The sequence below is a fragment of the Falco biarmicus genome, chromosome 6 (genome assembly GCF_023638135.1).
Source record: "Falco biarmicus isolate bFalBia1 chromosome 6, bFalBia1.pri, whole genome shotgun sequence".
Lineage (NCBI taxonomy): Eukaryota > Metazoa > Chordata > Aves > Falconiformes > Falconidae > Falco > Falco biarmicus.
Window position 1 is genome coordinate 19,058,999 of NC_079293.1, and position 24,965 is coordinate 19,083,963.

Sequence of the window (24,965 nt, forward strand, 5' to 3'; positions counted from 1 at the left end):
CCGGGTTTGGCAGCCAGAGTGGCGTGGACTCAGGAAATTTAAATATACTTACAACTATTCCTGTCTGACATCTCTGTGTTCCTACATCTCCTGTATGACTGAAGTTACACTGACAGAAGAGCCTCACAGTCTTAAGTTCAGGAATACAGAGTCTCCTTATTCCTCTGACACTTAGCTTGAGGGTTTTCTCATTAATCTTTAAAATGGGGTACTTGGTTTTCAACGGGTGCTATATTTTGGTTGTCCTTGCTTTCTCGGGATGTGGTTTTGTAAGACAGAGAACACTGATCTGCTTGTGAGCTGGTTCAGCTTCCCTCCCCTTGCTCTAGGCTCCTGTTTCTTCTGCCTTCCTTGCATTGTTACTGACTAAGTAAGTTCAAGAAGTTAAGCCAGCAGCTCTGCTGCTCCTTCTCCTGTTCAGTTTTCTAGGGTGGTTTGTTTTCTCAGCAGAGCTTCCACTATTCCATTGCGAGATTCAATAAATTCTGCCTAATATGAGGGAAGTAGCAGGAGCATGTGGCAGAAAGGGGCAAACGGAACCAGTCCCTGCAGCACTAGCAGTTAGTGACTCTGTAAGTTTAGCTGTATGATGAGACTGCACCCCAGGACCCTCGTTCTTCCTTTGGCGTGGGGTCTGTGCTGAAGAAAGTTGGGGTTTTTTTGCTTGATAGATGATGGTGTGTTATGTTTAAGGAGATTCACAGTTTTCTTCTGTCATGTCCAGTGTGGTATGAGGCAGAATTTAAGAGGAGAAGGATTACAGCTATGATTCTGGTAAGGAGGTAAGGGCCGTATTTGAAATGCTTGTAAACATTCAGAGGTCAGGTAAGCCAATTTGACATCTATCTCTGATTTTCACAAATGGTAATAAACTCAGGTGTGGCAACATCTTTATTCTACTGTATTATGCAATTATTTTTTTATGTAACAGCATTTAGGAGCGTGTTAATGTACCACATACTTGTTGCCAGTCTGCTCTTGTTGTGCAAACACAAAAACATGCTCTCTTCCTAACTTACTTTAGCTGTGCTTTAGGTAGACTAATAGGGAAAGCAGTAAATTTGCTTTCTGTTTTTCCTCTCAAATAACTAGTTATTAGAAAGTGGCGCCACGTTTATATGCAGCTTAGATGAATCACCTGACTAGTTGGGCAATTTTCATAAAAAGCCTTTTGTATGCTTTGACCTTCATGTATAAAGTCATAGCCTGAGGGTGTTTTATTGTTTTAAAAACCTCTTGAAGATAGAAATCAAGAATGAAGATGACAGCACTCTCATAATGGTAGAGATGAAATCGGAATAAACAGAATTACTTGTATTCAAGAGATGTTTCTGAGACCATGTTTGCTGAAAGATGTATATTTTTTTTACTTGTTTTTAAGAAATGCTAATGAGGAAGAAACCAACTTTTTTAGCGCATACTGAGTTTGTCTTTCAGGGCAGACAGGAATACTTTAAAGATAGTCCCCATCTAGCTAATGCTACTGTGAAAAGAAATCCTGTGTTTCCTCATGAGTATAGAACCAGCCTTTGCTTTGGATCTATTGTCAACAGGAGTCTGCTTCACAGTGTGTGTTCTAACTCATTATAGAGTTGTGGTGGTCCTTTTGGGGTGCTTGTAACCTCCTAGGGAGGAGGTTGGCCTTTCATTCAGGGAATGAAAGCGTGGGGAATTGTTGTACGCTTTCTGTTTCTTGGGTGCCAGACAAAAGTGTTGAGGCTAAGTGCTAATGGAGCGGGATGGTGGCGTTTGTTTTGAAGGAAGCAAGGCAGCATCACAACTGACATTGTAGGGTGGCATTCCCTACTGCTCTCATCCTTCCCTGAGTAAAGAACTGGCAAAGTCAAAACAGTGGTTCTGCTACCTCTTGAAAAACCGGCTATATTCTTGCTTATGGGGTTAGTAGAACCAAAAATATTGTCTCTGGGCCAGTTCTATTTTACTCCATTTTCCACAACCGCGAAGACTTTGCAACGGAAGAAAAAGGCCCACAAATGTGAGTAGAACAGAGAATAAGACTTACTTAACGTGCACACATACACACACAAAATCCTTCTAAAAGTCTTTTTGAACCTGCATTTGCAGGTAAAGGTTCTTTTCCTCTTAGTCATCCTTCTGCCTCATTTAAAACTGACAGTTGGCCTCCCTGTTTATGCTTGACTTCTCCTGACTTTGAAGATACAAAACGCTGAACTACCTCATTATCCCTCATCAAAACCCCTCGTTATCCTTAATGCCCACAGAAACTGGGCAACAATTAGATCTGCTGCTGAGACCCTGTCACACTAACCGGTACGGTCTCATAGTGTCCTTATGTTTTCTTCTTCCTTTCCCATCCAGCAATGTATGTTTATCTTTGGGTTTGCAGAGCAGTGGTCATTAGGTTTATTAGTTTTTTGTGCAGCAGATACAAAACCCAGCAACTTTTCAGTACTGTTTTTTAAAACTCCAGTAGAATTAGTAGAGGTATTACATGAAACGGTTTGTGCAGCTTGGTAGATGTTAGTGGTACCAGAAGAGCTCGAAGGGTTTTTGAGAGTAAGGCAAAGCCTATCGTGCTGCTTCCCAGCTTTTGTCCCCAAAAGCTCTCTTCTGTGCCAGTGCATTACACCAGCTTTCTGTGCTGTTTAGTGCCTCTTGTCTGCTGATTGCATTCCTCTAGCTGACAGATGTTGCTTAAATTTCAGTTTGCAGCTTAAAGTGGATACTTGGATCAGACAAATGGAATGGCTGACCCTTGGCTAGGCCCACTGCCGTTGCTTTGTGCAGAGCGTGCACACAAGTGTACGAATCACGGCACTTCACACATAACTACATATATGTATGCTTTCATACATACGTATATGAATGTATACTTCTGAGGTCTGTACTGCTGCTAAATGGGACAGGTTGGTTGTTCTCCAGGCTGGAGACCTATCTGGATTGGGAAGAAACGATATAAGCAAGAAAAGTTGGAAAAGGAAAATTGACAGGGCAAAAAACCAACACAGTAAGGAGGAGCTGCTTCAGCATATGCAAATATCAAGAAAGGTGTGCTGGAGAGAGATCCGCCCAGGAGGAGGAGCGTAGAAAGCAAGCATGGGCAGAACATGGCAGTTTTATTTGAAAGTATGTATGAATGAAATGGCAACTTGACTGGCCCAGCTTTGTTTAGTGAAACTGGGCATAATGACCCTTTGTGTATGAGTCTTGTTCCTGTCAGTATTGGGAGAGAGCACACAATAAGCATCTTCAGCTTTTAGAAAGTTGTTTTCTTCATGGAAACTTTGAAGTGAAATTTGGAGGTCTTGAAAATAGGTTTGATAATTAATTGTATGAGACAGCGCGAAAAATGGGCCACTGCACTGTTTGCAAATTGAAGTCTTCCTTCCCAACTTAAATCTGTGGGATTTTTCTTCTGCCTGTTATTTCTTTCTCAGTCTCTTTTTAACCTTTTTTTGGTCCATCTTCTGTACTTCTGATTCATTCCCCTCGTTATCCATTTTTTTTAAAATTATACCTTGTAAATAAGTTAAATGAGAACTGAAGTGAACTTCTGCTGCTCAGCAGAAGTGAAGCAGCACTTCTCAGATGCTGCAGGAAGAGAGCCCAGAGGTTTCTTACCAGAATGGTCCAAAGGTGTTGCTTCTGATTAGGAGATGCATGACTCCTTAAAACTTTCTTCTTTTTCCTAATGAAAAGCTGGGCTGTGAAAAAAGCTGCTTTTCCTTTTGCATGATTCTTCCCAGGGATCTAGCTATTGCACTGATGTCTTGCTGCTGTTTACAGCCTGTATGTTTTTGGTTTTTTTTCAGGGCAGTAGCAATGTGTAAATTATATGATTGGTGATGTTGCATTACAGTCTGCAGAACTTGAGACTGGTAAAATAATTGGTACATCTTAAAGAAATGGATTTGGGTTCAGTTGCACATGGTTTGAGTCTATTTTTTGTCTGTCACCCATTTAAAATCAGGAACAAAGTCTAGGGCATTTTTTAATACCAGTGAGTCCAGCTCATGAGCTGCATAAAATAAGTATCGCTACTGTCCCTAAAATACACAGCTGAAGTTTTGGTCATCTCTTCGCTAGAACAGTGAGGCTTGGTGAGACACACACGTGCACACAGATGTTCAAATAGAGGTAAGGAAGGACTGTAACTGACAAAAGAATGTTGTGGTTTAACCCCAGCTGGCAACTAAGCCTCATGCAGCCGCTGGCTCACTCCCCCCTCAGGATGGGGGAAAGAATTGAAAAAGTGAAATTGAGAAAACTCATGGGTTAAGATTAAGACAATTTTAATAGCTAAAGCAAAAGCTGCACATGTAAGCAAAGCAAGAAATTAATTCACTAATTCCCACCGGCAGGCAGGTGTTCAGCCATCCCCAGGAAAGCAGGGCTCCAGCACGCGTTAACGGTTCCTTGGGAAGACAAACGCCATCAGTCTGAACATTCCCCTCCTCCTCCTTTTCTCCCCAGCTTATGTTCTCAGCATGATATCCCACGCTAGGGAATACCCCTTTGGCTGGTTTGGGTCACCTGTCCCAGCGTCCTCTCAGAGTTTCCCGTGCCCCTCCAGCCCTCTTATTGGCAGGGCCTAAGAAACTGAAAAGTCCTTGACTTAGTATAAACATTCCCAAGCAACAACCAAAACCATCCGTGTGCTGTCAACATTGTTCTCACACCAAATCCAAAACACAGCACTGCACCAGCTGCTAAGAAGAAAATTAACTTGGTCCCAGCTGAAACCAGGGCAAAGATGCAGTAGGTTCAGAGAGCATCACATTGTACAGTAAAGGTGGTGTTCTCAGTTTACAAAAAATTTCGCTAACCTGATGGAACAGAAAAGCAGCAGATGTCCTTTTAGGATAATTACTTTACAAAGCCTAGATGTCCTGTGGAACAAGAGGCTACACGATAGCTTTGAGGCAGAGATAGACACTTACATGGACAACAAGAATAGACAATTTATTATGGTTTCTTTAAATTCCATGTGCTGCCAGATGTACATCCCTCTACCCAAACCACTTAGATAATTGCCAAGTGACTCATGGGATTTCTTTAATGTTCATCTGAAACTCCCTAACTAGCTTTTTATTGTATATGTTGTAAAGAAAACAATCACAAAAAATGCTCGTTGTATTTTCCTGGCTGACAATAATAGAACTTCTTCTAAAAAAATTCAGTCAAGTCATTATACGGATTCATCATCAATATTATGGTGATTTCACATTCTCACTTTGTACAAACTGCTGCAGCATATTGGTGTGCAGAACTTTGTTTTAAAGCTTTTCCTGGGCATCTTGTGCTTAGAGTAAAGCTAACATAGCCTGAAGCCTTACAAAATTGTTTTTTACATTTGAGCTCTTGTCATTTTAAGACAATCACTTTTAGCCTCCTCCTTCCCCAGCGAAATTCCCCGAACAGAATGTGTTTTTGAATTTCCTTCATGCAGAAATTCCTCATGATGGCCCCTTGCCAAACGCAGCATGTGTGGATGCATCTGAATGGGAGCTGTCTTAATCAATGTATTCGCCTGCTTGCCGCGTGGGGGGAAGCAGCACTCGTGCATGGTTTGGTTATCGTGTCTGCTTGTTCAGCCTCTCTCTCTGAGCTTTATTTGGCTAAACAAAGAGACAGTGGCATTATTTGTTTACAAATAGATAGTGCTTCCTTAAGATGTTTTGTAGCTGCACCTGGTATTTATCATAGTGGCATTTCTGGGGCAGGATCTAAAGGTATAACGTTAATGTAGCAGCTCATGTTGCTTGACAGTCTTGAGTGTATATGTGCAACCTCTAAAATGAGTACACTAATGTATGCAAATATAACTCCTTAAATCTTGACTTGAAGATGATGGGTGCCCTTGAAGAGTCTCCATATTTATGCATTCCGTGCTGATTGCTTTGGCTGATGGTCATGAAACTACTTCTTCTGCCTGGCTGTAATCCTCATGTCAGGGAAAGCCTAAACCGAATTACATCTAAACCCTCTAGCTCTCAAAATGTGTGTGATGTGTTAACCTCCCCAGTGACCAATTACTTTGCTTCAGCTCCCTCCTGCTCAGTTCTTCCATGGCTGGGTGATGTGTGTAGGTTGTAGTGTGGCACCACTGACCTATCTGTGAGCTTTGCCGCTGGATGCTATAAGCATGTGACAGTGTAGGACTCGCGGTAGTTTTATAGTAAGATAATTTTTCAATAGCTAATTTTGCAAATCATGGAAACCAGTATGGAGGGGAGGTGGGGTTTGCGGGGCCTTTTCTTTTTTCTTCTTTAAACAAGTTGAGTTTTTTCACAAACAGTGACCAGCCCCCATAGTAAACATTGATTTCTTCCTTCCCACTCTTGGGTCTTAAGAGAAGCTTAAGTTGTCTGCTGTTTGTATATTTCTGCTAAGAATTACTCTGTTCACAGAGAACTTCCTCTGTGGATGTCAAGTGAATTGCTATGGTCTTGTCATGGCATTGTCTGTTCTAATTCCTGTTTTGCCACAGGACTTCCTCTTCTTGCTATGCAGACACCTTATTTTAGTTAACAGTATGAGAAAGGGTGACTCAGAAGGATGAGTACAGGAAAAAAATTTGTTGATGTTGCTTATTTGGTTTGTTTGGTTTTTTTCTTCTTGCTTTCTGATGCAAGTGACAACTTAGTAGTTTGCAGCATCTTGTTTCACAGTTGAATAAATGGTCTTTTCCTAGTCCATAAACACATCTAGCTTGTGTGGAGTAGAAAATATAACTGCGCCAAAAAATCCTTGGCTTTTTCTCTCTGAAACCTAAGAATTCATAAGTGAGTGTCTTAAAGTTGTCTTTGCTGCAGAAATTTAAAATTAACATTGGCTGAGTCTTTCTATATCATATTAACCTCAGGTGTTACATAGTACAGTAAAGAAGAGACAGTTTGTTCTGCAATGGACCGCAACTTGTTCTTCAGAAGTGCGCAAATGGTTATAATATCTAGATTTTAGTTTTAAATAACCCAGTTTCCTGGTTTGTGGTGTGTGCAGCACAGGACATCCTCTAGTCACCTTGTATCACCAGCAGAAGATCTGCAGCCCTGCTGTCAGCAAGTGGGAGGGGGAACAGGCAAGAGCACTTCACTGGGGCTGGCTGTGTTGACTGAGATGAGAGCCCCTGCATCCTCTTCGTTTTCTTTATCTGTGATCATCTTTAATGTGGTGTAGAAGTTCGTCGGTTTTTGCTTATTACCAGTGTAATACAAAGCATTAGTTGTGTTTTGGTTTTGGGGCAGTCTGCGAGTCAGTGTTGTATGGAGCTGCAGACAGTGCTTGTTCATTGGATTGGCCGCTTCCAATCTGCTTGATTTAAGCATTTTGGGAAATACATTTGAATCTTGGTTCTGCTGTTCATGGCAGATTTTTGAAATGTTTTCTGTGGCAGAGAACACCCATGGTAATCTCATAAGCGAAGTGCTCTGCCTCGTGCCGGCGCGTGGTTTGGGGGCTTACTGGCTAGAAACAGGGTAATGAGCCTCCGTGGCATTTCCAGACTTGTTTTCTTCCGAAATTTGCTCCCTCAGGGCTTAGGCTAACCTTTGTGGGCCAGTAAGCCTTTCATTAAAGGTACATTACCTGCTGGTTATTACTGTGGCTCCATGTTTTATCATAGCAGTGGTGAGAAAATAACTGTGTTTAAAAAAAAATTATTGAGTATTACGCTCTACATTCATCAGAAGTAGGTGTAGCTCTGGAAAAATCTGCTTTTTCCATCTTAACACTGAAAACTTATGGCAAAGGTTCTTTAATGAACAGTCAGATCATTAAAGCTTTGTTCTCCTTTAGACTGCTATTTTAATGTTACACGGTATGTTAATGATGCGTTAACTGACCAATAAATATATGGGGGAACTACTTCCCCTACCCCCATAATGGAGCTTAATAACTAGTGAAAGGGGTTTTGTTTCTTTGATGCTCTTGAAGAATATTTACCTTGATTTTATTTTCTACTGTATACATAGATATATGAGGCATACTGCATGAAAATGATTGTTATGTTGTAGTTGCTTTTAGTAATAGTAAACAGAAGCTATGAGACCTCATCAGGTGTTTAGGAAAAAATTCCTATTTCTCTTAAAGCTCCAGGCCCGAGGGAAGGTATGTATGAGACCACCACTAACAGTTACTCCAAATACATGTGGCAATAGTTGTCTGGTGGAAGGAGAAAGAAGCAGTCAATAAGATTGTCCTTGAGGAACAAGCAGTGGTCCATGAGTAACCTGTGATCATGCTTTTATAGAATCACAGAATTGGTTGGGTTGGAAGGGACCTTAAAGGTCATCTAGTCAACCCCCCCAGCTGTGGGCAAGGACATCTTCCACTAGATTAGGTTGCTTGAAGTCCCATCCAACCTGATGTTGAACACTTCCAGAGATAGGGTATCCACAGCTCGGATGATCAGGAGCATGGTGAAAGGCAAATGCAGGGAACTTTTTCACAGGTAGAGAGCATACAGACTTGCACTGCTTTCCTTTCAAAAAAGCTTCTCTTCAGATCATTCTTCTTAAACTATTTTCTTCTATTTTATAATCTTCTCAACACCTTACTTCTGAGTTTACCAAAGTCCAGGCTTTATGCTTGCCTGTGTTTTCAAATGCAGAAATACCTTGTGGCAAATACCTTAAAAGGGATTTTAACATTAACTCTAGAGCAGAGGCTTTACTCTCAACTATTAGATAGGTTTTGCTCCCAGCATACTTAGTATGATGGTGAGTATGTGAGGAGGCATTTTGATGTTGGAAAACAGACCACTGTTAAGTATTTGCACGGTGATACTATGTGGGACGTGCATCAACTTCAGTTCTCCTTGTTCCTTAGAATTGCTGCTAGGCGCTTGATTGATATTTCTTCATTTTTAAGTAGCGTCATTTCTGCAGAATAATAGTATGTGTAATTATGGTCAAATAACTCAGGCATTCAAATACAATTTCAGACATACCCATTTCCAGAGAATGACAATCTTTCACTTGGCCACTGGGCAAGTCCAACACAACTGTTTGGTTAATGCACAAAGAGTAGTTTCGCTCCTCCCCATCTGAGAGGCTTCAAGGTCCCACTTGTGGCTCTTATTTATAGAGGCGACATCAAAGAATTGTCAAAAGCCTGAGATTTCCTTGGTAAGCTGACTGTGAGAAACTGTTCTGGGTGCTGTCCTGCTGGTAAGCTGATGGTGCATACTCCATCCCCAGAAGATACAGCGGTGGAGTGAAGCTGGCTTGAAAGTACTGTGTAGGTACACTGTGTTGCAAGTCAGTAGTTGAGAGGAAGGAAGCCAGTAAAGAATAGTTTTTCTTTGTGTTGGCTCATGGGTAGATCCGTTGTACTCTGATTAGTTGCTTTAGCTGAGAATTTACTTGGTTTTTTTAATGCGCTGAACTTTGAACCACTGTTTGAGGCTTACCCTGTATGTGTGCGTAGGATTTACAGCTTTTCCTTTGCAACCTTTCTGGCCAAACTGTTTTTCCTTCTCCTGGTAAGGTGCCACAGCACTTCTGCGAGTCAGACAGACCTGGGCTAGCTGGAGAGGTTCATCCACTGAAGCAGTGCTGAGCGTGTCTGTCTGCAGGGCGAAGCTGGGCGGCCGCCTCTTACCCTCTGCAGCCTTGCAGTACGTGCCGCCTGGAGGATCGAGATGCCTAGGGTTTGCTGCAGGGTGAGAGCACCCGCAGGGCAATGTGTCTGCCTTTCTTACCATGACAGGGTGCCCTTTCCTAGCTGTCCCTTAGCAAGGCTGCTTGTCAGCCATCTGCATCAGTAATGTGACCTGACATGTATTTTGCTGTTTGCTAGGGAGCCTAGTTAAAATTGGAGAGAAGTGAACTCTGTAAAGAGCGTGGCAAAATCATGAATTATGGATGCTGGGTGAAACTCCACATATTTGGCTTTTGGACCCTTGAAGCTCTGCCAGGCATGCTGATGCTTTTAGCTTGTTTGCAGTTCTGTGAACTTTATTGTGGGTAGAAAACATGTTGAGAACTCTGTGAATGATGAGCTGAAGTTAAATGTGAAAAATGTGTGAACTCTGAATTTCTCTCCTTCTAGCTGTAGGCTAAATCTTTTGATGAGCTTAAATTAAATTCTTTAAGGATGCCCATTCAGTCAGTCCCTCTGTTGGCAAGATACTCTGTGGGTTACTTGGAATTGTTGGCAGCCATCTGAAGGGTTTTTTTCTTTTCTCATTAAAATTAATGGCAGATCTTGTGTGTGTTAGGACAGCTTTGAAGATTTAGTCAGTGTTTCTGGAGGCAAGAGTAGTAGTTGTTTCTAAAGCTAGATGCATAAGTGCAATATATTCACAACTGCACTTGGATGATGAAACATTTTGATTTCTTTGCTTCTGCCTTCTTGGCTTAAGTTTTCTTTACGCTTCTGGTTTATTTTCTTTTGTGAAACTTGTAATACATTTATAGAGAAGTAGGGTGTTCTCACCACCAGCTCGTTGCAGTTAGGTTGGGAGAGGGGCTTTACAACAGAAGGCTAATCACAGTAACATTTTCATGTAACGGTGGACAAATGCTTAGCTTTGGGGTGTCTCAAAGGCAGCTGCAGTTCCTTTGTGCTCCCTTCTGCCGCTTGTCCGTGCAGGCTGTATGGTTGGGAGGCTGGGCATGTGGCGGGCTTGATGTCCATTCATGCATCTGTCTGTATGACTTGGAGAACTGTGCCCTTGTGCAGCTCCTCTAGTTTAGACTGGGTCTGAGTGAGGATGACGCTTTTGCAAAGCAGGAGGAGATGATGTTGAACATGGTAGGAAACTGGAAGGTGTGAGAGAAGTCCTTTTTTTCTTGCCAGTAATCACGGGTCAAGTGTCACTGGAGAGACTGGTACTAGATAGTAACTAAATTAGTGCTGGAGTGTGTTCTGGTTGACTGTAGCCTGTAGTTATCTCAAGTAATTATTGTGGCGTAATACACACAAACCGTAAAATATACCACACAAAGAAATTGTCTTGTGCAGAAACTAGGTATTATTTTTCCTCAGGGGATTAAAATTTGATCTTAAAAAAATATAGATATATTTAATAGCTGAATGAGTCCCTCCAGAGTTTGTGTCTAATCAGATTCTGTAGAATTACAAACACTTGGATAACGCTGCTTTGTGATTTAGTCACAAATCCCAGCAGAGGATTATATTGTCAACAGTAGCAAGCAATAGCTCTTCCTTGAACACTGAAACAACCAAAGAACATGAATCCCACAGATCCACTTGCAGCGTGGTGGAAAACACTGCACAAGTTCCCTGTGTTGTGGCAAGCTTTTCCTGTGCGCATCAGACCTCTGTACAAAATAGAGGTTGCCGTAAGCTGGTATGCTTCAATGCCACCATCTTGCATTAATCTGAATTCCTGGGGCTGGAGCAGTGGTGTTTGGTAAGTATTGGTTGGTGCAGCTCTAGGCAGTGTCAGGAAACAAAACTGAGGAGCGCAGCACAAAACCTCTGAGTTGTAGCAGTGGAACTACAGCCTCAATTTTTAACTACAGGTTGATGTTTGTATTAGATGAGCTGTGGAAGTCTTGGAGGCAGAGATTTGAGAGCCTCCAACGAAAGACACTGTGTATCACTGCTGGTTCAGCTGGAGGTTTTCAAAGCCAGTACCCTTGTGATGCATTTCCATGTACTTCTGCTTTTACATGGTAGGCAACACATGGCACTTGGGGGCTGTTTTATCTTTTCACCCTTCCCAGAAGAATGCAAAGGACCCCCTGGGAGATAGGTGTTGGGAAATAGGTTGTAACAGGAAGTATTGGAGGGCTGCAAGGTCCAGTGGCTGTTAGGTTGCCATGCTGAGTAGTGTTCTGAAAGCCTTTATAGCAGCTTTGATAGCAAGTGTACGTGGTGGTTAGGAAGTTTGACATGAGGATGTTCTAGGTTCAGTTCATGCTTTCAGCTAATCTGTTAGAGAAACAATATTCTTCAGTGCTGGGACGCAGCACAGCTGATGGTGGCTTGTTGGATCGAGTGTGGGTCACACCCCAGAGTAGGGACAGGGGCAAGGAGACAGGGTTCCATGGGTGAGGTATGCTGCTGGGCAGGAGGGGAAGAGAAGGTGGCTGCAAAGCTGAGTCAAGAAGGGATGGAAACCTCAGTGCTGTGCCAGGAGCTAGAGTGTGTTAATAGCAGGACTGATGCTGCCTGTAACGACCCTGGGCTTTCTGTTGTGTAAATGAGGTGTCTTGCTAGTCTTAAAGAGCTCCAACAAGCGATGGGTGTAAAATGGATGTCTTGTTTGTAGAGTGACTCGTTTGTTTGTTTGTTTGTTGTCAGCAGCAGAGACTGACTCATGGAATGACAAAGAGATGTGTGTGGCTAGTAGTAGGGGTTTAAATTTTTTGTCTGAAAGGTAATGTGGAGACAGATACAAATTCAGGAATCTTTTTGCAAAATATTCACAATTAGAAATGGGGGGGGGGGGGGAATGTCAAGGCTGATTTCAAGGAATTTCAATTCTATATTAAAGATGAAATAAGCCTGCAGCCATCTTCTCCAGAATGGTTTACTGCATTCGTAGCTAGTGATGGTTTGTAAGCTTCTGTAGAGGTAAACTTCATTCTGACATCCTTTTTTTTTTTTTTCTTTTTTTTTTTTAACTTGAGGCTTAAAATTATATGCCAGTGTGTTTGTGTGTGAACAAAAATTACCATTTATTTTTTTATTATTTACAAGGTGGAATATATGTTAGTAAAATTTGATCATGAGAATAAGAAAGTGCGCTTGCTGCTCTGCGGTGAAGAAGTTCTTCAAACACTGCAAGACAAGGGAGAGAAGGTAAACCCCAAGTGAGTAGCTGTTTCTTGTTTTGTTTTTGTTGGGTTTTTTCTCCTGTTATGATACTGTACAGAATTCTGTAGAGGTGGTTTAACTTTCAAGTCTGCTGTTGTAAAACTGTAAACCACAAATACAAATATATCCTGGGGTGCAGGAACTGAAAGATTTTGAGTACTCTTGCATGCAGTCCATGCGCCTTTTGTCATGTCTGCGGGGGGGGGTGGTGGGGGGGGGGGTGGGGAAGGATGTGATGGTGAGTGCACAGAAGTTGCAGTTCAGGTATTTGTTTGGTCTTGCTCTGGTTTTGTGTCTGTGTGTGCACAGTAACCATGTACTATAGCCCTTCCCTGCCCCATAAAGCATACTTACACGTGCACTTGCTCCTGTATCCCTGGCTACAGGACCAAGTGGGGGCTGGCTGTATAGGGAAGCCTGTTGCCTGTAGGAGTCCTCTCCTGTTCTTGGCAGAATTAGGAAGGTAGATTTAAGGATCGCAGGGCAGTTCTCTCTCATGGAGTTTTCAGGGATAATATTACATCCTTATTTCAGCTAACCAGAGAACTGTAATTTACCTTCTAACCGATGGCAGCAGAGGAATGAAACCAGAGGCAGCCCAGTGTTTTAGCTGAAGAAAGCCTAAAGCAGGTCACAGCTTACAGGACAGTAGAGACACAGGGAGAAAGAAGGCTTTTGTGCCCTGGACCTGTCTGCTTCTTTGTAGGTACTTTAACCTCATCTTCTAGTGAGGCTTTCCTGCCTGCCTCCCTCACAGTTGAAAGCCTACAAGAAGGAATTCCTTTGCTTTTAGGCTCAAAACTGTTACTGCCAAAAGAACAGTAGGAGAGTTGTGGCTCTGCCTCTGGTGGTATGCTCCTTAGAGATGGCATGGCTTCACAAGGGGATGGGAAGGTATTACTTTTCAGGGGTGACTAGGTGCACTCATACTTAATTTCCTAGCCTGATAAATTTGTGAAACAGGACCAGGTATTCACAGGCAGTAGGAAGAAGAAATTGGGCATAACTCTTGCCTTTGCTTGTACTGTGGAAGCAGTAGGATGTTCTGTATTTTCTGGTTTCGGTTACAACTCCAAGAAGCAAAACTTGAGACCAGGTGTTTACAGTTTGACATAGGCAAGTCCTACTTGGGCTCTACAGCAATGCTTCCTACTGCTAAATTGTGCTTTAATTTCTTTTCGCTGCCTCCTGGCAGTGAGGTGCATTGGAAGGTACATTGTGTTACTCTATCAAATAATCAAATTTAGGAGATTTTTCTTGAAAGTTGCGTTCTTTTCGGAAATTCTCACAAATAATCCATCTTTTCAGAAGTTGTAGAAATATTTAAATGAGACTGTTCTTTTATTGTAGCCACCCAACACTCTGGCGACCAGAATATGGAAGCTATATGATTGAAGGAACACCTGGGCAGCCATATGGGGGAACCATGTCTGAATTCAACACTGTGCAAGACAACATGAGGAAGAGACGGCAAGAGGCCGCTTCGGTGCTCAAAGAAAATGAGGCTGTTTGCACTGTGACATCATTTCCAAGGTGAGATGGTTGTTAAAGTGTAATGCTATATTTCCTGTTCTCCTTACACACTTCTCCTTACTGCATGTAGCTAAACTGTACATGAAAGAGAGCTGGACAAGATTCAACTAAAGGATTTTGGCTTAATGTTCCAGTTGTATTTCCTGGAATTGTTATTGCAGTGAGACAAACAAATAAGCATCTTTTATATTTTTAGGTTACTTCTGATCTGTGATGATTTTGTATTAGGAACAAATACCAGAATATTTGTAACGTGAAGTGTTGTATATACTCTGCCATCTTGAATTGATATGGCGAATCATATATATGAGAGTTCTCTTTACCTATTTTGCAAGAATTGATCTTTATAAATACCAGTTTCATAAAACATGGCTAACCTGCTCTATTTTTTAGCACTGCTTTTTCACTAAAGCACATGGAAACTTCCTTTGGTGGCTTTGGAGCACACAGTAGAACAGGAATGTGATTATTCTTACAAAGTGAAGACTTAAAATTTCTGTAATACTGTACTTCCTGAATCTAGAAAGGGAGAGTACCTCTCCTGTGTTCATAACACCCTTGCAAAAGGTAGATTTCCTCCTTTTTATTGCTGTAAAGAGACTTGAAATTAGATTCAGGATGTACTTTATTACCTATGATAAACTGTACTTTGTGACTTTCCTTCCAAACATAATTCTAGGCAGGGATTTATTACATCCATTCTAACTAGCCTGGTCAGTCGAATGAAGATCGTTATGCTTAAAGTAGTAAAAAAATCGCTTTGCGGTAGAAGAGGAAGCAGCTGGCCTTACTGCCTGATTTCTTGTATGGTACAGAATGCAATGGCCCTAAATTCTTGCTGAGAGCAGGAGCAGTACAAAATGTGACTTAGCAGCAAAGTTCAGATACCAGAATGCCTGCATTATGCCCCATGACTGCTATTTCAAGAACACGGTGCTGACGAAATATGCTGTTGCTTTATTTGAGCTATACTAGATATTTTTGAAGTATTAAAGAGCTTATTTAAAGTCCAATGGTTAAGTAGTTCTCGGTGTGTTTCAAAATTGAGGGGGTTTTGCCCTGCAACCTTAAAAGTAGTTTATGTCTTTCAATAAATTTTGTATACAAACACTTCAGACAGAGTCTTGCAAGGAATAAAGAGAGAGGAGTTCTTCACTTTGTGGATATGGATGCTTTTTACATTGCTGTAGGAACAATACATTGAACTTCAGTGAAAGCCAATAAATAATGAAATGTGGTTTGTTTATTACATATGGATCATCCCAAACATAGTTTCATCCTTCAAAGATTTCTCTCCTTAGGCTATTTAGTTTCTTACTTTTGCCTTTTGCTATTTTGACATGCAAGTCCCTGTTGGTTTGACTGGAGTCTTGCTAACGTGTATTTCTGAGGTTTTGCGGGTTTGGGGTTTTTTGCTACATTCTCTCTACAGTAACATGTACATACGCCTGTGTATGTCCGTACATATACATGTGTGTATAACAAAAATAAAAATCTGTGCATCTGAAAAGACAAAAAAACCTTTTAGAGCGCTGACAGAAGAAAGGTAGAGTAGTAGCCTTATTCAAATAAAAATAGCTCGGTTAAAAATCAACAAACCTGAAAATGCTTAAATATTAAAAAAATACTAGCTTAGAAGCTACATGAATATCCCTAGTTCTCAAATTTGTGAGCCCTCACTACTGGACCAGAAAGCTGTTTTCTTTCTTGAGAACTGGAGTAGTGCAGTTTAAAATGTTATACTTACCTGAGTGATGATGTTGGGTTTATGTGTTGTAGGACAACTTGTATACTTAAACCAGGAAGAAGAAACCAGTATGTTGAGTGTAAATGGTATTTCCAGAAATGTTTCCGGGTATTTCGAGTAGTTTGCTTGTAGTTGTATTGGCTAACCCTTTGTATACATCCAGATACTAGAGCCTCTGAAGAGCACAGTCTTTGTCCTTTATGCTGTGCAGCATGGAGAAACTAATCTTCTGCACCTCTGCCTCCAACTACTAAAATACTCCTTTGTTTCAGTTCTACTGAAAACCTAGTTATTCTTATTTCAGATGACTCTTAAACTTACAATGGGGGGGTTCCAAAGCGGGGGGAGGGTTGTATTCTGATTTGCTTGCATATCTGTCAGCATTTTACACCTAATAGCTATAATTTTTCTTTGCTTTTATTACATCTCTCTCATGCAGTTTTTCAGAGTTCTAAAATGGCAAACTGCTGTGGGACTTGGGATGTGTGTATCGCTTGGAACTAATTCTGATTCTTAGTTGGTTAGGTACCTCTTAAGAGGGGCAGATTATTGAGAGCAGAGCTGGATAAATCGGTCAACATTAACCAGTGCCCTAGAGAAACTGTTTAAGGCACAGAATGGAGCTGCATGTCAGTATTAAGGACTGGTGCTAACACACTAAAATGTGCTTGTACTCTCCATAATGTTGTGAAGTTTCTTGCTTCAGCCACTGGAAAGGTCCACGTTTACTGTCCAGTGATAGAATAGTGGTTAGTTTTTTGGTTGGGGGCTGTGGGTGGGGGGGTGTTTTGTGTTGGTTTTTTTTTTTTAAAGGGTCTGTTTTAACCACCACAGAAGCTGGTTGTTGTCAGGTGCTGACCCTTTAATGCATAGGTAGCAGTCTTGAACAGTGCTTCAGAAATACTCACGGTACATGCAAGTTTTTTAAAAAAATCTTATTCCTTTGTCTGCTAGAACAGTATCACAGTCTGGTTTTATTACAGTTAGATCTTACTGTTCTGTTACATAGGTTAGGGTGTCCTGGGTTTACACTGCCGGAATATAAGCCAACGCCAGTAGAAGGAGGAGCTTCAAAATCCCTCTTTTTTCCAGATGAAGCCATCAATAAACATCCTAGATTTAGGTAAGAGTATTTGGGGAGTGTGAATGAAAAGCTGAATATTTTTCTGTGCCTAAATGTCATAAGCGTACCTGCAACTTCTTCACGTTACTGGAACAGACAGCTATGTGGCTGATCGCTGCAGGTATCACAGGGACTTTGACAGAGATGGTTATGATGACATGTATTTTCTGTTAAGGTGACTTTAAGTAAACTGTTCAAGTAACCTTATGTAGTTAGTAGTTCACGCCATTATGGTGCAAAAAGTGTTGATCATGCTACTGCAAAATTGTTTCCAGTTTGAAATCCCATGGCTAACCACTTCCATCACAGTTAATCTGGCTCTTGTTCATCTATGTCACAGCACCATCTCAGTGTACTCAGTAACTTGCCTTAGTTACTGTGAAATAGAGCATGGCATCAAACTATTCTGTAGTCTTGAGAGGGATTTTCATTGTAAGGTGAGACTTCAGAGAATTAAAATTGTTCTGTTGAAAAACTAAGCATACCTTTTCACTTGCCTGTGTATTCTTCAGGTCGGTAGCCTTTTACTTCTGCCTGTTCTGTCAGCATAGTACTGTGAAGTCCATCAAAATAAGACTGACTTGGCTGAAGAAAAATCTGATGTTTTAATCTGTTACAGTCTACCTTAAACTAGAAAAAGAAGAGTCCTGAAGGCAAATGCTCGATGTAGATAGAAAGTTGACATTCTGAAACGTTGAGAATTGCTGAGAAACTAACTGCGAAAACATTTATATAAAAGAGAAACTTTCAGGTATTTCAACAAAGATTTTTTTTATTGTAGTACACTAACCAGAAACATTCGGCACCGAAGAGGAGAGAAGGTTGTGATAAACGTACCAAGTAAGTAAATTCTAATCTTTTTTCTTTTTCAAAATAATAGTTCAATCTGTTGTACTGAGTTACTGAGTACCTGCATTTTCCACACAGTATTTAAAGATAAGAACACGCCATCACCATTTATTGAAACATTTCCTAATGATGATGGAGAAGCAGCAAAGGCGGCTAAGGCAGACTATATATACATGGATGCTATGGGTTTTGGAATGGGAAACTGTTGTCTTCAGGTAAAATGCGTCTGCTTTCAAGATATTACTGAATGTTGTCTTCTCTAAACACTTCCCTTTTTCTTTGTGTCTAATTTTTCTAGCTTACATTCTACTGATGCATTTTCAGAGTGGCAACGGGGGGAATCAAACAACAAATTTAGTCTTACACCTGGTAATCTAGTCTTAAAATCCAGGTATATGGGGTTTGTGTGCCAAGGTTTTGGTAGTGGGGAGGCTACAGGGATGACTTCTGTGAGAAGATGCCAGAAGCTTCCCCCATGTCCAACAGAGCCAATGGCAGCCGGTTCCAAGGCTGAGCCCATCAACGATGGTGGTAGTGCCTTTGGGCTAGCATGTTTAAGAAAGGGGGGATAAATAAAACCAACTCCTGTGCAGCAGCAATTGCAGCTGGAGAAAGGAGTGAAAATAAGTGAGAGGAGCAGCCCTGCAGCCCCCCAGGTCGGTGCAGAAGGAGGGGCAGGAGGGGCTGCAGGTGCCGGAGCAGAGATTCCCCTGCAGCCCGTGGTGGACACCACGGTGAGGCAGGCCGTGCCCTGCAGCCGTGGAGGGTAACGCTGGAGCAGGTGGATGCCTGTGACCCGTGGGAAGCTCGTGCCAGAGCAGGCTCCTGGCAGGACTTCTGACCCCATGGAGAGAGGAGCCCAGGCTGGAGCAGGTTTGCTGGCAGCACTTGTGACCCCGTGGGGAGCCCACACTGGAGCAGCCTGTGCCTGAAGGGCTGCAGCCCGCGGGAAGGGCTCACACTGGAGAAGTTCACGGGGGACTGTCTCCCGTGGGACTGATCCCAGGCTGGAGCAGGGGAGGAGTGTGAGGAGCCTCCCCCTGAGGAGGAAGGAGCGGCAGAGACAGCGTGTGATGGACTGACCACAACCCCTTTCCCTGTCCCCTGCACTGCTGGAGGGGAGGAGGGAGAGAAGATGGGGAGTGAAGTCGAGCCCAGGAAGAAGGGAGGAGAAGGGGGAAAGTGTTTTAAGATTTAGGATTTATTTCTCATTATCCTACTCTGATTTGATTAGTGATAAATTAAACTAATTTCCCCAAGCTGTGTCTGTTTTGCCCATGACGGTTGATTGCTGAGTGATCTCCCTGCCCTTACCTCCACCCACCAGCCGTTCATTGTGCTCTCTCTCCCCTGCCCAGCTGAGGAGGGGGAGTGATAGAGCAGCTTTGGGGGGCACCTGGCATCCAGCCAGGGCCAACCAACCATAACAGATTTATTTGTTTGCATTATGTTTGTTTTCTGATAATATTCAAATGTAGTTGGATACAGTGCTGAAAGGATTAACTGGTCAAACCCCGTTTGATAAGCTCCTGCTCTGGGAACTCCAGCACTTTTCAAGTGTGAAAGGTCTTCGTCCACTGTGGTGTTTCCTCAGACATGACCAAAGGACACTGTAGGAATGGAAACTGAGCTGTCTTGTAGGAATGTGTGGATTTTTTCCCCTCTTCCCCACTCTTAGAACAGCACAAGCAGGGAGTAACAAGAAGTCATTGGAATATCTTTTAAAATAACTAGCTTTCTCCTGTGTAACTTTATTTTATTTACAAACTGCATGAACTGTATAAAATTACTCATTCTTAAATATATTTAGCTATCTGCTAAGAAGTCATCTTCTCGTTGCTTGTACTGTGAACCTGCCAAATCCACGTGGGTAGCTGTCTCCTGTTACTGTGTGGTGGGAAACATTCTTTGTTCTGTTTTTTCCCATTAATGTGTGCACACTTTTTATTGTTTTTATTCATTTGCCCAAGTTACGACCATCTTACAGTATCCTCTGTTTAAATCCAGCTGCTGTGCCTTGGGAATGCTTTAATCCTCTTAATATGTTTATTTTAAATGTTTGTCTATTGTAGTGGGCTGATGCCGTAGGTAGTAGTGATGTATTTGACTGTCTGCCTTGTTGCCACCATTGTCTTGGGAGCAGAGCTGGGAAGAGGCTAGTGTTAAGTCTCTAGGGGATTAAAGGAAATTCTCTAAGCTGCTCCTGTTTCACAGCAGTGGCAGAAGTAACCCCATTCAAAGCACTTCCCTTTGAGATTGAGAAACTACAAAAGCTGAGTAGATAAAACATTGTTGACAGCTGCCGAGTATGATTTCTTGTCACTAAGGTTAAACCAGGGAGAATCTGAAGTAGTAGTAAAGTGTACATAATATTCTGCATGGTTTTACAAGGTGTTAAGTTTGATAGGGTCTGTTTTGTACCATCTCTTTCTTATTTAAGACCAATAAAAATAGTACAGCCTTACCATTCAGTCATTATATAAACTTTTTAAAAAATTTATTGAATTCCTTTTTAAGGCATACCATTTTACTATTCCCTAGTCTTGTAATCAGTGGTCAAATTCAAATTTGGTAGTCTTGTTATCATCAAAGGGGGAATGGAAACAAGGCTGGCAAGTGCTATAAGCAGCTGCTTTTGTATCAGCTGATAAGTCTTGATGACAGGCTAGAAGAAAACATGTTTCCCACCTGTTTTTTGTAAGTTAGTTTGCAGTATGCATGCTTCCTTTTTCTCACTTTTTCTTGGTTTGATATATTTGCAAGGTTAAAAGTATTGCCCTGCTGAGCTCGGCTGGGGCAGCCCACGGTGACGGTGGGGTGGGAGGGTGCTGCCCTTGCAGCTGTCCTCTGGAGAAGACTGCCATGCCAGTTTCCTCTGTAATGGGATTTTTTTTTTGCTAGAAACTGAGTCAAATCCCAAATTTAATGTGATTTGGAATAAACATGAAAGGGAAGGTGAGGCAGGCATCACTGTGTCAGGGGAAAGAGCGTAGGTGTCCTGCTCCCTGCCCCTAGTGCAGGCTCCCTAGTGCTGGAAGTCCAGAATTAGTGGTGAGAAATCATAATTAACTGCTTCTCTGCAATGAAATTAAATAATCTTGTCTTTTCAAAGTATGTTTTGGGGTTTGGTTTGTTTTTGGCTTTTTTTCTGGTGGACACATTTTCTATACTGCACACCCTTTTTCTAACTTCCTAATGATTATTGGCTTTAGATTTAAAAAGACTAACACAAATCCCAAATTTCTTCTACCCCACCCCACCTCAAAAAACCCAAAAAAAACAAAACACCAAAAAAAAACCAAACCAAAAAAAAAACCCAAACACACCACTGAGCCCACAGGTGAACTCAGGAGTTTTGCGGAGGGTTTTTTGGTAGGTTCATTGTTTTTTAAGGCTTACCTGGGGTTAGATTGGGCTTCAGTGGCAGACTGAGAACAACTAGAATGTTTTGTGGGACTCTTACATGTTTGGCTGGTGTTCTTCAGGGCAACAGGCAATGATGGTGATTCAGAGCTGAAGTCTGTTGTTCAATGTTAAGATAGTGGTACCGCGGTACGTTCCTGTCTAAGTTATCCTCCGATGTGTGAACATGTAAACTATTAGGGGGAGAGGCTTTTAATCTACTTAGTGGTGGTTTTTTTTAAGACTTTTGAGGTAATCGATCCCCCTTCTGCATTTTTAAAATGCATAGTGTCAGTTTGGGCAGTCCGGAGGGTAAGGTCTGTTATTAGAAATGCATCTTGTGTTTGACGCTGCTCTGAGCAAATACCACCACAAGTTGTAAAGAAGTTATATTTTCCAGTGGCTACATGTGGTAGGGCTTCCATATCATTGATGGCTTCTGCAAATAACATTTCTTTTCCATCTTTCACTATGTCTTGGCCTCTAATCCCGGCAAAACTGGATATTTTTTTTTAAGAATAGAAATTACAGTAGACAAGAAGATACTTATTTTTTGCAGTTCTGTAGGATCAAACCAAGGTGTCTTGACATGTTCTTTAAAACAGGATTAGCTGTCGTATAAAACTAATGTTGCATCTGCAATAGTTTCTGACTGTTGTTCTAAATAGGTAGGTTCCTGGCTTATTTTCTGAAGGTGCTTTACTGACCCATATGTGTTGGAGATGTTAACTCAGTTTTCTTTGGTTCTGGCAAGTGTTTGTATATTTAGCCTCACAGCCCAAGAGTTGTGGTCTGAAATCTTTTAATGAACATAGAAATGGTGCAGAAAGAAGCTGATGATACAGATGTTGCTGATCAATGGGGCAAAAGTTTGTCCAAGAACTGAGGAGCAGGGGGAAGGAGTCCACACAAAAAAAAACCCACCCAAAACCAACAACAAAAAACCCCCCACCCTTAAAATTCTTGGTATTTAAATTGTTTTATTATATCATTGATTCTAAATCTAGGAAGACTATGCTTACATTTACGATTATAGAACTTGTGATGGCAATTGTACTTCTTCCAACAGGTCACATTCCAGGCTTGCAGCATTTCTGAAGCAAGGTATCTCTATGATCAGCTAGCCACGATTTGTCCCATTGTGGTAAGTAATGGACTTCTGTCACATCACCTTTTTGTATGAAAGCTGCTACATGTAAAAAAAATACAAAATCTAAAATACGAAACTTGAATGCTACTCACAAATTTGGTACTTTGGGAGAAGTGTCAGTCTCTTGCTAGGTTGTCACAGGAGCGGTGTGATGTATTAAATGTCGAAATGACACCACAAAACAGATAATGTTTGTTTCTTCTCTGCCCACCTTCCCATATGTACAAGAGACCCCTGTTGAATAATTCTAGAAATAAGTTTGGGCAGTTTTTCATGAAGACAAGACAAGCTCAGTCCCTAAAACAATTCTTAATTTTTCAGCTTAGTTGTTTAAATCTGTCCCTTTTGTAAGCATCTGGTCATAAACAGGTGTTTATAAAAATGTTACAAAAATGAAGTATTGGTTTGGTCTGGTCTAGGTGGTGAGCAGATCGTGCTCTGAGTGAGGTATGTTCCAGCTGTGTTGCTAAGGTGCTTGGCCAAACAAAAGCAAAATAAAACAATTGCCAGGTGAACTTTTAGAGTTTGGAAGTGTGTGAGCAGAATACTTGCTGATTTGTCACGAAATTGCTTCTGCCTGTATCATTTTTGTGTTCCTTAAATGCTGATCTGTAGATGTAATAAATTTGTAAAGTAATAACCCTTTGTCTAGGCATTTTCTGGAGGTAGCAGTTGAGAGATTTGTTATATGGGCTTTGGCTTACGTTAAAGTGAAGTGTATATACTTCAGTTACTTCTGGACCAGTAAGTTTCCCTTTCCAGTGGGGATTGTTTTGCTTTTGGTTCCTTGGCTTGTTCTGCGTTTTCATATCAGACTTCTTATTTTAGATGGCGTTGAGCGCTGCATCTCCATTTTACAGAGGCTATGTGTCTGATATTGACTGTCGCTGGGGAGTGATCTCTGCATCTGTAGATGATCGAACGCGAGAAGAGAGGGGGCTGGAGGTAAGTTAGGTAGTAGATGAGATGTCTGGTTTTTTTCAGGCGAAAAAGTTAGAAACTCCTTTAGCATCAAATTCTGCTTATGTTCATCAGAATCCCTAATGAGGGAACATGGCAGTCTTTACAGTAAATACAGGTGTAAACATTCAACTTGATTGTACAGTTTACATTAGCAAATAGGTATTTTTAATTAGGTATGGAATCCCAGTAGAACACCGCTCACTACTCCACAGCTTGCTGAAAAGGTCCCCCTGTGATGAAACTTTGGGGTCTGTGTTTGAGCCCAGGAAGCAAAAATTGATGAAATTGCTTTGGATTAAATCGCAGGTGCTGCTGAGTAATCCCATAGTATAAACTAGAACTATGTGAAAAGAGCCAGTTGCCAGAAGTTGGAACTTAAGAAGTTCCTCTAAGCAGGAATTGGCATTCAAAGCACTTAAAAAATTAAAGAAAATAAAAGTTAATTTTAAGAAGTCTATTTGAAATTGAACTACCCGTTTTCTCCTTCTGTGAACTGTATCGGTGTGTGTTGCAATAGGTATAATAATGCTTTCCAGGTACTTGGGGTAATGATACATTACATCAGGGAAATGTTACCACTTTTAGACAAGTCTAGTCAATGTGTGATGACTGTTTGTTGGGTTTTTTTGACTCTGATACATACATCTGCAAACAAAATAGTCAAATTCCAGGATCACTTTCTGTTAAGCCTGTTTAAGACTCTTGCTTTGAGTAATTTTATTTGAGGCTGTAGGTTTTATTAAACAGGATAATAATTCTCACATAAGTGTCATTTAGTGAGCAAAATTAGGTAACATTATTAACAAGCTGTTAAAATATTGTATTCTTAAATTGTATAGCCACTGAAGAACAACCATTATAGAATCAGTAAATCCAGATATGATTCCATAGACAGTTATCTATCTGAATGTGGTGAGAAATACAATGACATTGATTTGACAATAGACAAAGATATCTACGAGCACCTAATAAAGGAAGGTAAGTGTTTGCTTCATTATGAGCAGGTTAAGAACTGTGCTTGCAGCGTGTGGGAATATTTTACGTTTTCATTCTTGTTTGTTTCAGTTGTTGTGCATCCCCTAGGGTGACTCCTACTCAGGAAGTTTCTGTGTAGCGTGGTCCTGAGAGTTTATTCATTTGTAACAGAAACTGTCCCTAATTCCGGCTTGAGAAGCTCAGTGTTTAAGTAATCGATATTTTATCTTTGTGGAGAGAGCAGAACTGCTTTAGGAAACGTGGCACAGAGGTGCATCAGAAAACAGGAAGAATGGCAGCCACACCAATATTTGGTTGCCATTTCCAAACAGGAACCTGTTCATGGTTTGGGTTTTTTGGGGGATTCTTTTTTTTTGTTCTCTTTAATCATTTCCTTCCTTCCCAAAGTCGTTATTTAAACTTTAACAGGATGTGGTGGGTTAAGGTAG

At 41.3% G+C, this 24,965-nt stretch overlaps 1 protein-coding gene across 2 annotated transcripts in view; it reads left to right on the plus strand.

Annotated features, from left to right (window-relative positions):
- GCLC (glutamate-cysteine ligase catalytic subunit) overlaps positions 1 to 24,965 on the plus strand; it is a 36,206-nt gene that overhangs the window by 1,518 nt on the left and 9,723 nt on the right. Inside the window, exons 2-9 of one of the 2 annotated variants that reach the window (XM_056343331.1) lie at positions 12,658 to 12,770; positions 14,125 to 14,307; positions 17,064 to 17,177; positions 17,959 to 18,017; positions 18,105 to 18,241; positions 22,498 to 22,572; positions 23,407 to 23,523; positions 24,381 to 24,519. In XM_056343331.1, the coding sequence (XP_056199306.1) occupies positions 12,658 to 12,770; positions 14,125 to 14,307; positions 17,064 to 17,177; positions 17,959 to 18,017; positions 18,105 to 18,241; positions 22,498 to 22,572; positions 23,407 to 23,523; positions 24,381 to 24,519 (937 nt within the window). The remainder of the gene's footprint in view (positions 1 to 12,657; positions 12,771 to 14,124; positions 14,308 to 17,063; positions 17,178 to 17,958; positions 18,018 to 18,104; positions 18,242 to 22,497; positions 22,573 to 23,406; positions 23,524 to 24,380; positions 24,520 to 24,965) is intronic. The other variant, XM_056343332.1, reaches the window with a different exon arrangement.